At 36.9% G+C, this 16,282-nt stretch overlaps 1 protein-coding gene across 1 annotated transcript in view; it reads left to right on the forward strand.

The window, feature by feature from the left end:
• The window catches only part of LOC149279408 (follistatin-related protein 5-like), a 283,960-nt gene extending 270,938 nt beyond the window's left edge, over positions 1 to 13,022 (forward strand). Inside the window, exons 15-17 of the mRNA XM_089501225.1 lie at positions 9,061 to 9,168; positions 10,516 to 10,640; positions 12,320 to 13,022. Coding sequence (XP_089357351.1) covers positions 9,061 to 9,168; positions 10,516 to 10,640; positions 12,320 to 13,022 — 936 coding nt within the window. The remainder of the gene's footprint in view (positions 1 to 9,060; positions 9,169 to 10,515; positions 10,641 to 12,319) is intronic.
• Positions 13,023 to 16,282: the final 3,260 nt, after the last annotated feature.

Here is a 16,282-nt window from a genome sequence, read left to right on the forward strand (position 1 = left end):
TGATCAAAAATGGTATATGAAGAATGCCCTTCTTATCCTGAAAAATAAACCAATGTATAACTTGTGTGGGTACACTAAATGGGTTAATTTTTTTAAGACAGGCTGCCATCTTGCTCTTTTAGCGTAAATCGAATTTTATTGTATTTTCAAATATTATAGGGAGGGGATACAGAAAGAAAAAAGAGGGAGGGGAAGGGGAGGATACAGGCAGCAACACAAAAGGCTACATGAGCGGTCTCCAACATGCTGATGCATAACAAAAGAAAAACAAAGGTAAAGTGCAGTGACAATATCATACAGAATGATACACGCAGTACCAATGGATTAAGGGACCAAGCGCAGGCCCAGTAACGAGAGAGTATGCCTTAAAGAGGAATCCTCAGGCATGTAGCAAAATGTCGGTGCACGCACTAGAACCGCAGAACTTGCAGACACCATGCGGCAGCGCCGTCCAGTCTTGGTGTAAGGGCATCGACATGCAATGTGGGAGTGGTAAGTATGTAAGAGAAAGGAAATGAAAGTAGCAACCCAGGGGATCACCGAAACTGTAGAAACGGACCACGGGACTAGACGTAGGTCTGGTGGTTCAAAAGTGCGGTAAAGAAAGAGCCCAAAAGCATTTAGGAGAGGACCCACACACAGACAAGGCCAGTAGAGCAGCGGTGATGCAAACCAGGGAGGGGGGGGAAGAAGGGGGAGGGGAGAGGGAAAAAAAAAAGGGGGGGGACCGGAGAGAGGGTAAGAGGAAGAAGAAGAGAAAGAAGAGAGGAAAAGACGACAAAAGCAGAGGATTCAGGTAAGCAGAGAGCGAGCTGTAGGGCCAGACATAAAGTCCAACCAGTAGTACCATGTTTTCTGATATCGCTCAGCAGCCCCGGTTGCTGAAAGGGAGAACTCCTCAAATACCCGAATTTGTTCCACCCGAAGGATCCATTCCTTGGTGGTAGGCGGGGCAGGACTACCCCAGTGCTTTCGCCGCCGTAAGGAGGTGACGGACAACCGACTTCCGGAACCAGGACGATGAGTACGGTATGTGATGGAGACGAAAAAATTCTGGCGTAAATGGTATGACCCTATCCGTAAAGTGAGGCAGCTGAAGATGAATGGATTTCCAAAAGGGATCTATACGGGGACAGTGCCACATCTCCAACAGTTGTTTGATACATCAGGGCGGTAAATAGAGGAGACAGAAGGAGGCCGGTACCAATTGGCAAGAAGTTTATAAGCCATCTCTTGATCCCTGTTACTCCTAGAGCAATGGTGAGTGAGGGTACAGACCTTCCCCCACTGTTCCGGAGAGAGAGAACAATGTGCAGCGCGGATTCCCAACGCCCCATGAACGGGGGCAATCCAGGATTCAAGGCGTCAAGGAGCAGGCTATAGAGACGTGAGATGCCGTGGGAAGGAAGAAAGGACACCACGCAGAGGTCTTCAAACCTTGTGAGGTCGCGTAGCACATTGTGCCGCGGGATTAATGAGTGAAAGAAGCTGCGGAACTGAGCATAGTGGAACGCGTCAGTAAAAGAGGGGGGTAGACGAGCAGTGAGCTGAGCTAGTGGTTTAAGGCCCCCGGCCGTCAAGAAGAAACGTATGTCCGATCCCCCCACTGGTGGAGAAGAAGGAAAGAGGGCGGTGCCCATTCCAGGCGGGAAGTCGGGATTATCCCGAATAGAGGTCAAGGGGGAGGGGACAGAGGACAACCGGGCCTTCCGGATAATCGAGAGCCACGTATCCAAAGTAGCACGGATAAAAGGGTGAGGCAGCGCCGCGCTTCGAGCCGTCGAGAATGAAAGCCAGGGCAATACTCTCGCAGGGAAACCCAGTAAGGTGGACTCAATCCCTATCCATTGCTTGTGACCTGGGCGATGATACCACTCCAAGACCCGGAGCAAGTGGCAAGCTCTATAGTAAGAGCGTGGACAGGGTAAGGCCAGCCCACCTAGGGGCTTGGGTAAGATCAGAGTAGTAGTAAAGCGGATGCGAGGGGTCCGTGAGCCCCACACAAACCGCATAAATGCTGTCCGGAGCGAGGCAAAGAAGGAAGATGGAATAGCAATAGGAAGGGTCTGAAAGAGATACAATATACGGGGCATGATATTCATTTTAATCATATTTATCCTGCCAACCCAGGAGACCGACAACCGTTTCCATGAACGGAGATCAGCCTGAATGGCAGACAGTAGAGGGGTGAAGTTACAGGGAAAGAGCTGGGTGAAGTCAGGAGACAGCCAAAGCCCCAGATATTTAAGCTTCGGGCAACACCAGGCAAAGGGAAACGAGGATTTCAAAGGAGAAGTGACTTCATGGGGCAAGTTAACATTTAAGATCTCTGGAGGCGTTAATTTTGAAGTTGGTAAGCGCACCATAGGTCGAAAATTCCCGTAGAAGATTGGGGAGAGTTATAGTAGGACAGGTGATAACAAACAAAAGGTCGTCAGCGTAGCCCAGAACCTTATGATGAGTTCTCCCAACCCGAAGCCCGCTAACATCTGGGTTCGACCTGACGGCCTGAAGAAACGGTTCCAGAGCGAGCACGAAGAGAAATGGGGATAGCAGGCAGCCCTGCCGAGTCCCGTTCCGGATATGAAAGGGATCGGAGAAGGAACCATTGATACGGACTCGAGCTGAGGGGGTGGTGTATAACGAACTTATTCAGGCAAGCAGACCAGGGCCAGAGCCCATATGGGCAAGGGTGGACATCAAGAAGGACCAGTCCACCCGATCAAAAGCCTTCTCCGCGTCGGTGGACAACAACAGAGTCGGAACAGAGGTACGTTTCGCATAGTGCATGAGGTCCAAGGCTCTGATAGTGCTGTCCCGAGCTTCTCGGCCAGGCACGAAGCCAGTTTGATCGGGATGGACTAATGAGGGCATGAAGGGTTTCATCCTATTGGCCAGAATCTTTCATCTTGCTCTTTTAAATCGTTGCCATATAGTGTATGGCTGTTGTTGATGTCACATGGGGCACCTGCTGCCGGCCTCGCTATTGCTGAATGTCTCAACATTGAGACATGAGGCATATGGGACCCACATCAGCACCTGACCATTGTTGAGTACCCCACAATATGGTGGTCTCAAAAATACCCCATTTGCTGGATCTCCAGACATCACATAATTTATTAATGCAAGTAATTTTTTCTAGCTCATTTTTTTCAACTTTTGGCAGTTCAAAGCAATATTTATGCTGCCTGGTGTCTGGCGCATTTGAAATTAAAAAAAAAATGTGGGCTTTGAACCTATTGATGGGTATTATCAAAAAAATATCCTATTGGAATATAGCCCCTATTTTAATTAACCCCACCTTTTCCACCATGTTATGATCAGGTTTAGGTATTGGAGTCTGCTTAGTTTTCTTTATTTTTATTATAATGCCCAATGCCCCATTAGAGGTGAGCCACAATTTGACCATTATGATTTTATTTTTTTGCATCAATGAGTCCCAAATTCTTGGCCCCGCAAAGCTGTGTAGCTATGGGGTAAAGTTTTATAAGCTTTGTGAAAGTGTCATAGCATATACTGTCAATTAGAATCTATGAGAGAAGAGACATCGAGATTCTCCTGGCTGCTCAGATTCAGTAAGCAGAAATACCAAGATAGTGTGGGATTTCCTCTTGCCCCATCTAAATAAATTCTACCACCTTTGAGTAGATAACTACTATAGCAGCCCAGAGTTTAGTTTTTTATCTTTTTGACACCCCGACTTATGGCACGTTAAAAAAAAAAAACAGAAGTGCAGCACGACTAGTGCTTTGCTTATTGATGAAATTCTGACCCTAAGATAGTCTGATAAAAAGGATGTTTACTCTCTCCACCATTCACAATGGACAAGTAGTACCTGTAAAAGTGAGAGGAAAGGGCAACACACAGATCCTAAAACTACAGTGCATCATTGAATATCATAAATACGTGAGGGGGGGTGTGTAGATCTTTCTTTACAGCCATACCTGGTCTTATGGAAAACCAGAACATAGTATAAATGGATTGTCAGCTACCTGACCTAGGTTGCCATGTTCCAACACTTTCTTGGAATTCCGATCAAAAATTTAAAGAGAAATACTCTTTGAGGAGTCTATTCCAAATCTGCATCATGAAAATAGCCTTCATCTTAGCGGCAAGCATTTTCCTTGCACAATCCCCCCAATTAGTGCCAAACAAAGGGCACAAACAATGTAGTGTCTGCTATAAGGTATTAGAAAGGACTCCCGGAATCACTTGCCATCGCTCTCTTCATTGATAATTGTTTTATGGCATATCATACTCAAGTAAATGATTAGTGTTCTTATCTGATATATTTGTTTTCTTTTACATTAGGTTGGGGTGAGCCACAAGAGGAAAAGGGGGGGTTGAACAAAAATGCTATCAATAAGTTTTTGCCCTGCAAATTCCCAAAAAAATGTAACAAAATTTGTATGTGTAGTTTTTCCACAATGAGGAGATGTAGCTCAGCATGTTATGCTAGATTTTTCTGCCAGTGCATTCTCTTGGTGATAAAATCCCATTTCCAAAATAAGTATAAGTATATAAATATACCTGACATACGAAATGTTTGACTAATCACCTAACTATGGTATCAAATGAAAGCTCCGCCTCTCCTTAAAAAAACAATTTATAGTTTAAATGGGTACACTATTCACAGGAAAAGAGAATACTAGTTGAACCGGCATTTCAGAATATTTAGAAATAGCTCTAGTATCTGAGGTACGAAAAAACCCCTGGTACTAAGGAGGTGAAAACTGTAGAATCATCTCTGCCTTTTTGTCAGGCTTGCTCTAATCTGTTGCAGATTTGATGTGACACATTCATACTACATCACAGCTCATTCTTAATAGTGTATGAAGAAGCGCTACCACATATTTGCACGGTACAATCTTCGACTTCTCAAACTCCTGTCATCTGACCTAAAAGGTTAACTTTGTTTTGCTTACAGATGCAACACAGGTCATCCAATTACAGCTATTTCATTGTGGATATCAAAAAATCCTTTCCCATCAACAGATCATTTGAACTATGTTTCAGCATACCTCCAGCTCATTAAAAAGTGATTTAAAACCTAGTTAAAGCTTTAAGCTATAAATTAAGTAATTAAAATGCACCTGTACTGTTCAATTCTTTCAAAACTGCATAGCCTTGTTAATACTGGTATATTATTATGTTGTAATATTGTTTAAGTGAAAACGTAATTTTTTTTGTGACAACTTACAGTTGTGCACTATGCCAATTGACAGGTTTGGTAACTAGACATTAAGCTGTCTACTTGGTTCATAATTTGAACACATGGTCATTTCTATGTCCATTTTTCTTTGTATCGAAGCATACAGTCAAGTTAATGAAAACACCATTTGATTAGTTTGAGAAAATTACCTCTAATATATATTTTCAGTGTCAGGGAAACATGTGATTGAATGGCACTGTTGTGAAAGTACTAAAAGTAGTAAAGGTCAACAACCTATTATTTTGATGGAATTACAATTATTCACTGTTATGCAATTTTGCATTATAATTCCTCTTCTTAGTTTGCATTTACGTAAAATAATTTTGTTTCCACAATAACTCAAATAATACAAATACTAAAGTCAATATTCTAGGAATACAATCTCAGTATATCCATCACTTCTGCAAACAACGAAAATAACACAATTTAAGGATACAGTTAATAATATAATTGTGCTTCTTATAAAACAAAGCCTAGATAAACAGCTGATCTTTATTTTAGCAACAAGACAACTGGCTCAACTGGGACATAGGAAAAGCTTGTTGAAACAACCCAAGAGTGCACTTATGTGTCATCAGCAATCTCAGATAGTCGTTAGTACATTATCCTGAGAATCTATATCATTAGTTTAAATTAGCTGCACTTAATTACCCAGCTGGTGCCTTCTTTGGCAAACAAATAAGGGATTACAAAGCGGGATATAGAAATATGGCACCAATCTATGCCTTGTGCCATTGATACAAAACTCCTTTTGAAAAGAAGTTGCTGTTGGCGGAAAAAATCCCACCTTAATGTTATTCCAAAATGCAAGATAAAAACAAATATTCAACGTAGCAAAGCTTTTTCAATAATTTGCTTGTAGATGCAGAATTATAAACATCACAAACTCTTCCCTGGAATTTGTCCTGAAACATGTAACAATTTCCCTAATGCATAATAATACTTACTTGTCTTGTAACACAAAAGCAGTCACTGATGTCGTTATCGTAAACATTTAAATTGCATGGTGTGTTTTTTTTGTTACATAAAATGCAGAGTGGGATAAAGGAAAAACACGCTAAGACCTACAATTGACTTTGTGAACTTGACATCTGTTAACATTCACGCCCATACTGCATTTAAATTTTTTTGAAGCTTTGTACATACAACAGAGCTTAAGAGGCTGGGACTATAGGGAGATTGTCCTATGTGCTGCTCAGAATTAAAGGGACATCCTAATACCACCCCACTAATGGAGAATGCATATTAAAGTACTTTTAATATGAATTATTTACCTGATGTTCTGCCCACTGCCCCCTCCACTATCCGTATTGGGGCAAGAGTGCCAACTACATACCACATACTACATACCACCATGTGAAGGGTTTGTTTAGCCATGCAATGAACTGGTTTAGTTGCCCCAGTAAGGCACCCGATTTGTTTTGGAGTGGGATGGAAATTTGGCTCATTCAAATAGTTAAGGCTGTAATAGAAACATTAAAAATGTAAAAAAAAATATCATAAGGAAAAAAAACAGAAAAAACCCATCCCCTGTTCAACCAAAAGTCTGGGCATCCTGATTTTTTTCATTTCCTGCAGCTGAGGGTATGCAAGGGCAGATGCAAAATCTCACTTACCATGGGAAGAAGGCAAGCCAGAAGAGGCAGTGTGATGGTTTGGGCAATGTTCTGCTGGAAAACCTTGGGTCCTGCCATTTATGTGGATGTCAAACGTACCACCTACCTAAGCATTGTTACCATAGACATGGTATTCCCTGGTGACATTGGCCTCTTTCAGCTGGATAATACGCCCTGCCAGAAAGTAAAAATGGTTCAGGAATGGTTTGAGGAACACAATCAATCCATTCAAGCATCTGTGGGATGTGCTGAACAAACAAGTCCGATCCAAAGAGGCCCCACCTCGCAAATTACATGACTTAAAGGATCTGCTGCTAGCGTCTTGGTGCCAGATACCACAGCACACTTTCAGAGGTCTGCCATGACTTTTGGCAGCAAAAGTAGGACCAACACAATATTAGGCAGGTGGTTATAATGTTTTGGCTGATCGGTGTACATGCTGTGATAATGTTCACAGATTTAGGGATCTTAGCACAGTCTAATTGGGGTACAAATGTCTTATGAGCTTTCCCAAGATGTATTGGAAAGCACTAGCTAAACAAATTCCAGGTTGCTAAATCCACTCACAGGCAGCTTTTCCTCTCAGCTATCAGGGGAAGTATAGAAGGAGCCCAAACATTATCTGATCTGAGCATTTTTTTAAATAGCATGGAGCATAATTAATTAACACTGCCTGACTTGATGTTTTGCCTGCTGGGAAATTGAGTTTTATGAGTGGGACCTTGTAGAGGGTACAAACTATGTAGTGGTCCAAAATACAATCCCTCTAAAACCAATCCTCTGATGCTGTCACACAATATATACATGAATGGCACTTAAACTATATAAAGTACCCTTTAAATGTTTGTTGCTTTTTGATTGTGGTCGCTATGTGATCATGCTTTGTTTTTGGGATACACTAACACAATATCAAAACTCACAAATCGATACTTCTCGACTTCTTGAGGCGTTTGATTCAGACATTGTTGAAAACAGCGCTACAATATGAAGCAACAACTGGAACAGATCTGTAATCTGCCAACCTCCTTGTGTTTGTTTACTGCCTGTTTGTACGCAACACATCCTCAAGCAAAGAATTTGTCAGACTAGTTTATAGGGGCTAGAGGCAACTAGATACTTTTCTATCTGTAAAATTTATAAGGAATGGAAAAAAGATGCTTCCTCTGTTAGTTAATCCAAAGTAAAAAAATGCATATATAAATACAGCCCATCATTAGCAATATAGTATATGCCTAACGAAGGTTAGGTCTGTATCAACAAAATTAACATAAGGTATATATGTAGACATCAATATTTAATTTGCATATCAATTTTATATCCCTGAAAAGCGTGTTTTCTAAGTCAAGGATAACTGAAAGGACAATTAAAATTTATGATATGAATATGCAAGTATCTAGTTTACTCAAGATGTGTTCAATAGATTAAATTATATAGTTGAGCGCAAGAACCTTATGCAGTAGTAAATATTTTATTATATAAAATGTTAATGAATATCTTGCAAGAGTTTTAATGTATTTATTCATCGTACAATTTTAAATTTGATTTAAGAAAAAAAAAAGGCTCGGATCATAAAAATTTAACCTAGTATTTTTGGGGATTTTTTTGTAAAGTGATGATAAAATAGTATATATATTTTAGTAAGTAAGTAATTTAAGTAATTTTATTTATAGATTTTTACATATTTTGTGTAGGTCACATCAAGATATCAAAAAAAGTTTTTTCTTAAAGATTGGAATGCCAAGACACAGTGGTCCAACTATGTGGTTGGCTAAATGTGCTCCTATGATCAATTAGCTGACCAATGTAAAGAACTATCTTCTGCCTATCTGTGGATATTATGGATAATAAGAACAAAATTGATTTTGGTGCCTTGAATTATTGTTTTAGCAGCATAACCCAGAGCCCTAGGACCACTGAAAAGCAGGAGAAAATAAAACATTGTTTCAGTTGTCCCACTCTGCCCCTTCCCCATGCCCTCCACACACACACTAGACCACTGGAGACTCTTGTTATAAGGCAAACCTCTAGGAAAAGGTGCCCCTTGGTATTAATTATGCTTCTTCTCAAAACTAGACAACATCATCTTGTTTTCTGCCAATTCATCTACGTGGATATTTTCACATTATAATGAAGATCATAATTTTATGACAGTTAATGTATGGGATATGTAAACCATTTCTTCTATGTCATATGAAGGCTTATAGTAATAGTATAGTAATGTTTTTTTTTCAGACAGTAACCACTGATCCTGTCCCTGTCAAATTGCATTATGACAAATCACATGACCAAGTGTGGGTTCTTAGCTGGGGTAACATGGAGAGAACATCTTCAACTCTTCAGGTATGTATATTTTTATCATGTATTAGTTGTTGTACTATTATGTATTAAATTGTAATTCACTGCAAATAAACAAAAATAAACATGGTCTAAGTAGCGAATAATTGTGTTTTCACTCAAAGGAAAATATGTAGCAGATTATGGTTTCTGATTGATTCTATTTGAGGATCTTTGTATATTTAATATACTATAGTGTAGTGTTATATTGGTGTATTAGGCATTGACGCTTTACACCAGAACGTTTTTCGTTTTTATATATAACCTCCAATTCTTAGTAACTTAATCTAGCTGTCATAGCTTATTTATTTAATGCAGGCATGGGCCACTGATCTGAAGATTTCAAGATTTGAGCTTATTTTGGCGATGCCCAGTTTTACTCAGACTGATGACATTGAGATCTATATTGTGTTTAATTTTCTTCTTGAAATAAAAATATTGTCTGTACCAGATTTTGCTGAGGTAGACAGGTGGATGGAGGAGAACTGACTGAAATGGAATCTTCAAAATGTAGATTATTATTTTGCTATAAAAAGTGAGTCAACAGGATTTGATAATTTTTTTTAAATATAATTTGCTGACAGCAACTGTAGGAGTTACATTCCACTGTATCTTGGAGTCCTGTTTTATTGTGCTCTGAACATGGTTTCTTGAGTTGTGAGTACCAATAAAAAGCAAATTAATTTCAAATTCGGCACAAGATTGACATCTCAAGATTGTAAGGTTGTGAGCAGGGCTGTCTCCACCTAATGTATAGGTTTGTCTTACTCTGTCAAGTCTAGTCTTGTCGTACCCCTTGAATATATGTATTGTAAGAAGTGCTGCATAAATTGTTGCCACTATATAAATAAAAGATAATAACAATAATAATCAAGTGACATGGAAACTGCTTATGCAAAAAATTGTCTAAGGGTTACCATATGTCGGCTTTTATTAGAACTTTGGAGTTTCAAATACCAATATTCGTATATCTGTGGCCACAATCACCAGTATTCATTTCGTGCAGGGGTGGGGAAATGTGTCCACCCCTAGTGTATGGTTCGCTAGTGGGTATAGTAAAGATTTTCTAATGTTCATATGGGGATTTAGTCTAATGTTCATCAAAAAGCCCTATGCTTCCTAACACCAGATATGATAAACTATTAAAAGTGACTTTTGATTGGCAAAATCCAGTACCAGCTTGATCACAGGAAATAAATAATATTATTATTTTCAAGCACATACTCAGGCATGGAAATTTGTAGACTTTGTTAAGTGTGTGGCTCCTGCAGACCAGAATATCTCATATAAGATTGTCTTTGAAACTGAAGTCAATATAACAATCCACATTTTTCTTTTCTTCATTTCTCTTAGGTAATAACCCAAGCAAGTGGAAGTGTTTCTCATCATACCATTCACACTCAACCAGTCGGAAAGCAGTTTGACAGAGTTGATGACTTTTTCATTCCAAGTACAACACTGATTATCAATCATATCAGGTAGAGAATTGGTTTTGTAATAATACTCATCAGGCTTGCATGGAAAATTGAATATTAGCACATTTGCATTATTTGTTCACCTTCACAGACCATATGTTTTATTAAAAAAGAGTATTTAACAGATTGCACAATTTGAATGAAAATGTTATTTTAGTATAACCGTTTTAGATACTATATTGATTGAAATTACATGGTTATTATACTGTGTATCAAAAGGTTACTGAGTAGCATTTCTTGAATTATTTGTTATTCATGAATATAGCTAATATTAAAATAACCTGATTGCAGTTGTTTCCATATGTTGCCAGTAACATTTAGTAGAAGCAGAGGAGACTATACTGTGGAACAACATATATAAATTAATTATTTTTACTTTTAGTACAATGTAAGCCAGTTTACATCTTAAAGACGTTTCCTCACACTATTTAAATTTATACATATTATGTGAGATAAATTGCTACCATTGTTGTAGTTATATGTGTTATAGATCAAGAAAGGCAAAATATTGTAATTCCTATTATATGGCAGATAACTGCTCATTTAAAGGCATAATGTGTCCAAATGAAAGTGATTCTAGTGTTTTGAAAAATTGTCTCATTGCTATGGAAATGGTATTGTCTTATTGGTTCAAACATTTAATTGGTTGCTAAGGTGATTAGTCCATTGTTAAAACTTTTTTTATATAAATGAACCCTAAATAAGTAATAATAAAGTATAACAAAGTATAAAAGAGATTGTTAGGACATAGCTTCAGGCTTTATATGTAAAACAGTTTTTTTTTAAAAACTGATACAACAAACAAATATTTACTTATTCATAGCTAAGCAGGAACGGATAGAATGTTGTGAGTATTGGAACCTAAAGTAGAATACAGGTTACTCCAATCCATCTCATTGGACAGTAGTGACAGTCTTTTCATGTTTTCAAAAAGTTATTGTTATGACTGCCATGACCAACTACTTTGATTTATTTTAGGCAATGTAGCTGGAAAGCAATTGTCAGAAATACAGTTTATAAACTGTAAAATAATATATATATATATATATATATATATATATATATATATATATATATACATTTACAACACTGTGTAAATAGATAGCTAAGTGTTATTGCCTCTTTTCTGATGCCTTTTACAAGGTATCATAGATTTGGTTTTTTTAAATCTAGATGCCATATACTGGTGGACAGGAACAGTGTATATAAAAAAAGATAAAATGCTAATCCATGGGTGAGGCAAAATTAAGCACATTACACTATAATAATACTGTGTTTCAGCAGACAATACTTATGCTCTTATTCCTTGTTATATGACACGTTACATTGACAAAGATGTTAGTCAACCATAATAAACAGTAGTTGAGTAGGTACTTAAAGCACATATGAAACACAGAAATTGGGTAAATGTGGGCACAACTCAATAAGCTCTTTAAAATCCAGACTTTTGGAACATTGTCAGTAAAACCAGTAACCACTCAAAGTCATGTACAGGTTTAGTGAGCATAATATAATTAAAATTACAAAATTATTCACACTACAGCTGCCTCAGAAACATAATGTTGGTACTTTTTAGATATGTTTATATTTTACAATGTTTTGAATGGTGGCATATATTGAAGATTGATTTTTACACCCCAAAAATCTGATTTTCTCATTCTTGTTCTATTTTTTCCCTCTAGATATGGATTTATTCTTCACAGAGAGGAACCAGCACTTCTGAAAATCGATCTTGAAACAATGTCATACATCAAGACACTTAATTTAAAGGACTTTAATTGCATTCCCCAGTCTTTGGCTTACACTCATCTTGGAGGATATTATTTTGTCCAATGTAAGCCTGATACAACTGGAGCTGTTCTTCCACAGGTTATCGTGGATAGCGTTACTGATTCTGTAATTGGGTATAACAAAGAAGTAACGGGTACACCCTATGTGTCTCCAGATGGCCACCATCTTGTAAGTATTGATGATGTCAATGGACTTATGAGAGTTCAGTTAGTAACAATTCAAGGAGAAATTCAAGATTCGTTTATCATTCACACCAATCTGCATATATCAGATGTGGCCTTTCAAGCATCATTCATCGAAGCTCATCAGTACAATGTCTATGCAAGCTCCAGTACACAAACTGATGTACTCTTCGTCGAGCTATCTTCTGGCAAAGTTAAAATGATAAAAAGCCTGAAAGAGCCTGTAAAATTTGATGAATGGCCATGGAGCACAAAAAATCGGATTATTAAGGAGAGCGGCCTCTTTGGACAATATTTGATGACACCTTCAAAGGAATCACTGTTTATTTTAGATGGACGACTCAACAAATTAAACTGTGAGATAACTGAAGTGGAAAAAGGCAACACAATTGTGTGGGTTGGAGAAGTATAAAATGAAACCTCTTAATTATTTCTCAAATTTTCTCTTTAAGGTTAAACTATAGCTAAATCAAATGTTCCTCCCTTATGGAAGCCTTTTATAACAACACTAAATAAAATTATGAAGATTTCCATACCCGCTGACATTACAGACCACATGTGCTGTTTTCATGGAGACAATTTTAATTCATTCTAATATGCATAAAAAAACTTTTAAAATAATGGTCGTGGCATTTCTTTACATGACCACTTCTTTATCCTAAACATAAAATTAACCTAAGCCTCCTTTGTATGAAACACATTGCTTTGTATGAAACATTTTGCAAAACTTAGCTTGTCCTTTTTTGTTTTGTGGCATGTAATCATGCCAGTGGTATGAATTATTTGGAAGATGCAGCAGGATTCAATTCTGCACACCCCCATTAGAAGAAAATGAACTGTGGGGTTCCCCCTCAATAAATTTGTATGAACACTCAAGAGGCCCAGCATTGTTGACTCAGGAAACTTTCAGTAGCCAAAGGGAGATTAAAGGAGCAGCCTTTTTAAGTGAAACATAGTTTTGATTGCTAAATCAATCCCAGAAATAAGGTCATGGCTGTCCTTTTAAGAACAAATGCAAAGGAGAACTACTTCTCAGAAACTGCTTAAATACCAGAAATATCTTATAATGGTGCTTCCACAGTAAGCGCCTTAAAATATATCTGTGGAATTACAGCACATATTTGTAGTTGCTTGAGGCTGTTATAAACTATAAACTCAATGGATACTTGCTGAGTTTAGTCTTCCTCTATGGAGGATAAGCAGAGGGTAAGTTTATGACAAGAAATAAAGAGACCAATGGAGGAAGCAAGACTGAAAAACTTAGAGGCAAAGGGATTTATTATTTAATAAGGAAGTTTACAGAATACTTTCACAATGTATCATGAAGGGGCAACTCTGACAGGTTTCTGCTGTAAGAAATGTTTAGCTGTCCCAGCATAAAATAAACAGTTAATGAAGAGAGCTTGAAATCTCCTCTAAATTCCCTCTTTAGGAAGTAAAGATGCTCAGAAAGAGCAAATAGCGAGACAAGCCCAAAGGATATACCAAATCACAGACACAAGCATGCATACATGCACAGAAACATATTCATCTGTAAGCACTTCTAGAGACATCTCACACACAGTGTCTTCAAATATTACCCTACCAAAATTGGAATGCTCTCAGTTACCAAAACAGATACTGTATGCTTCAGATGCTTATATATGTTGGCAAATGTTTCATGTTTCTTAATAATTGCAGGAACAAATTGTATTTTACCTATAGCTTCCCCTTTACAATTATTATTTCCATTGGTTGCTTATACACGTGTATGTAATGCAAGACCCAAACCGACTCTAGTTTTTATATTAAAAGGAAAACAAAGCTACAGTTACAATAAATGTTTATTCAAGTTAGCTTGAATTCATGTTCAGAGAAAATGTACAATGATATAACTTTTTATAGTTTTCATAAAATTAAGGGTAAAAGAACAAAAAAGTAAACAAGTTGCCTGCAAAAATAACTTTTTTATTGATAACAAAATTGTTTCATTTGCTTATCATAAAAAGAAAAATGTGTCCTGATTTTTTTTTAACATCTAAGTTTTGTCCTATGTTCATTGTGCCTTGGGTGGAAAGTTTTCTAAGAAACAAATGAAAAAAGAGAAAATGCATAATTCAATACCATTGAGGATGCTGTCACAGGAAATATCCAAAATCTGTGTTGAGATTTATAGAATTGTGGAACATTTGATAGAGCCACAATAATTATTCTATAATTAACTGTTTTATGTTTTGCAAGTACTTCATCTGTTTCCAGAACATTCCATTCTGTATTTAAATATGGCATGATTATCATAAGCATTATTCCCTAATCAACAAAAGATATCAGGTAGGGGATAGCATTTCGTATGTTAAAAAAATGTAAATTTCATTAAGAAGTTTTGGTGATTTGAAGTAATTCCCTGTGCTGTGTTTTATCAGACCAAACTGGGACCCTCACCTGTGAATTGCAACCAATATTCAAAGATATAATTTTCATTAATGTGGTTAAAAATATTTTCTTGCTAAATGAAAATAAATATAAACATACCAGAAAAATTACATAAATACGCTTTCTGAAATCAACATTTTTTTTTTTCATTTCCAATTGGCAGTTTTTTAATGATTTATGTTTCCAACCCATATCTATTTAGCAATACACACATATATATATATATATATATATATATTATATATATAAATCCCGAGAGTGCTCTCTCTGTTACGAAGGAAGATATAAATATATATAAACTTCAGTTAGCATTGAAACAAAACAATAAAACAACAGTAATGTTTATGTAGCCAGCCCCCCCCCCATATCTCAATAAGATGGTTGCTATTGTTTTACCCAATCTGAGAAATTAATAAGAACATAGTATCGATGTGTTTCTAGAGGAATCGGGTAGTAAATGATGGTGTGAAAAATCATATGCTAAAATGCAGTGTTTACTGCAATATACTGTAGTGTGCTTCTGAATCGTATATGGTATATTAGAAGATGTGATTTGGCTCAGAAATAGGCTTAGGAGGAAGTTCTATACCATTACATACATAAAAATATGCAAGGTTAGATGTTTGTTAGCTGGCTTATACTGTTAAGAATGTGTCCCTCTCTATTAAAAAAAAACTAGAAAATGTTGTTTGCTAATGTATGACTAATCAAAATTAGATTGCAAGAAATTGTGTCTAGGCTCCAAAACTCTGTAGAATACTCTTTATAGATGAGGGTAGATGTGTGACCAATTTATTCGAAATGTAACTATAAGGGTAAAAAAGATTTTAGATTTTGTTTTCTTCTGTTGTTCCTACCTGCTTATTTTTACACTCATTTTCACTAAAAAATAAAACATTGTAAACCTTGTTTAAATGGTGTTAAATAGTATGTCTCTTTCACATTATTGTTCTATAATTAACACTGTTGATGTTCTGTGTAGCAAATGCTTGAAAAAGAATAAACCCTCATGATTTAAGCATTGTAAACATTGGTGATTAACTAAAATGATGCATTTTATTAAGACTGCTTTTTAATTTCATAAGATAATATGTTTATTATTTGGATATCATTGGCAACGTGTGATATGGTATAGAGCGTGTCTGTCTAATTTTAGTAGGCACAAAAGTATTAGAGTACACTTTGTGAGATGAAATATCTTGGATACAAATAATACATTTATAAGTTTTACCCTTAGTATTATTACTAGATAGTTGTGCA

This window comes from Sceloporus occidentalis, unplaced genomic scaffold (genome assembly GCF_023333645.1).
Source record: "Sceloporus occidentalis isolate IW3139 unplaced genomic scaffold, rSceOcc1.0.p SCAF_167, whole genome shotgun sequence".
Taxonomy (NCBI): Eukaryota; Metazoa; Chordata; class Lepidosauria; order Squamata; family Phrynosomatidae; genus Sceloporus; species Sceloporus occidentalis.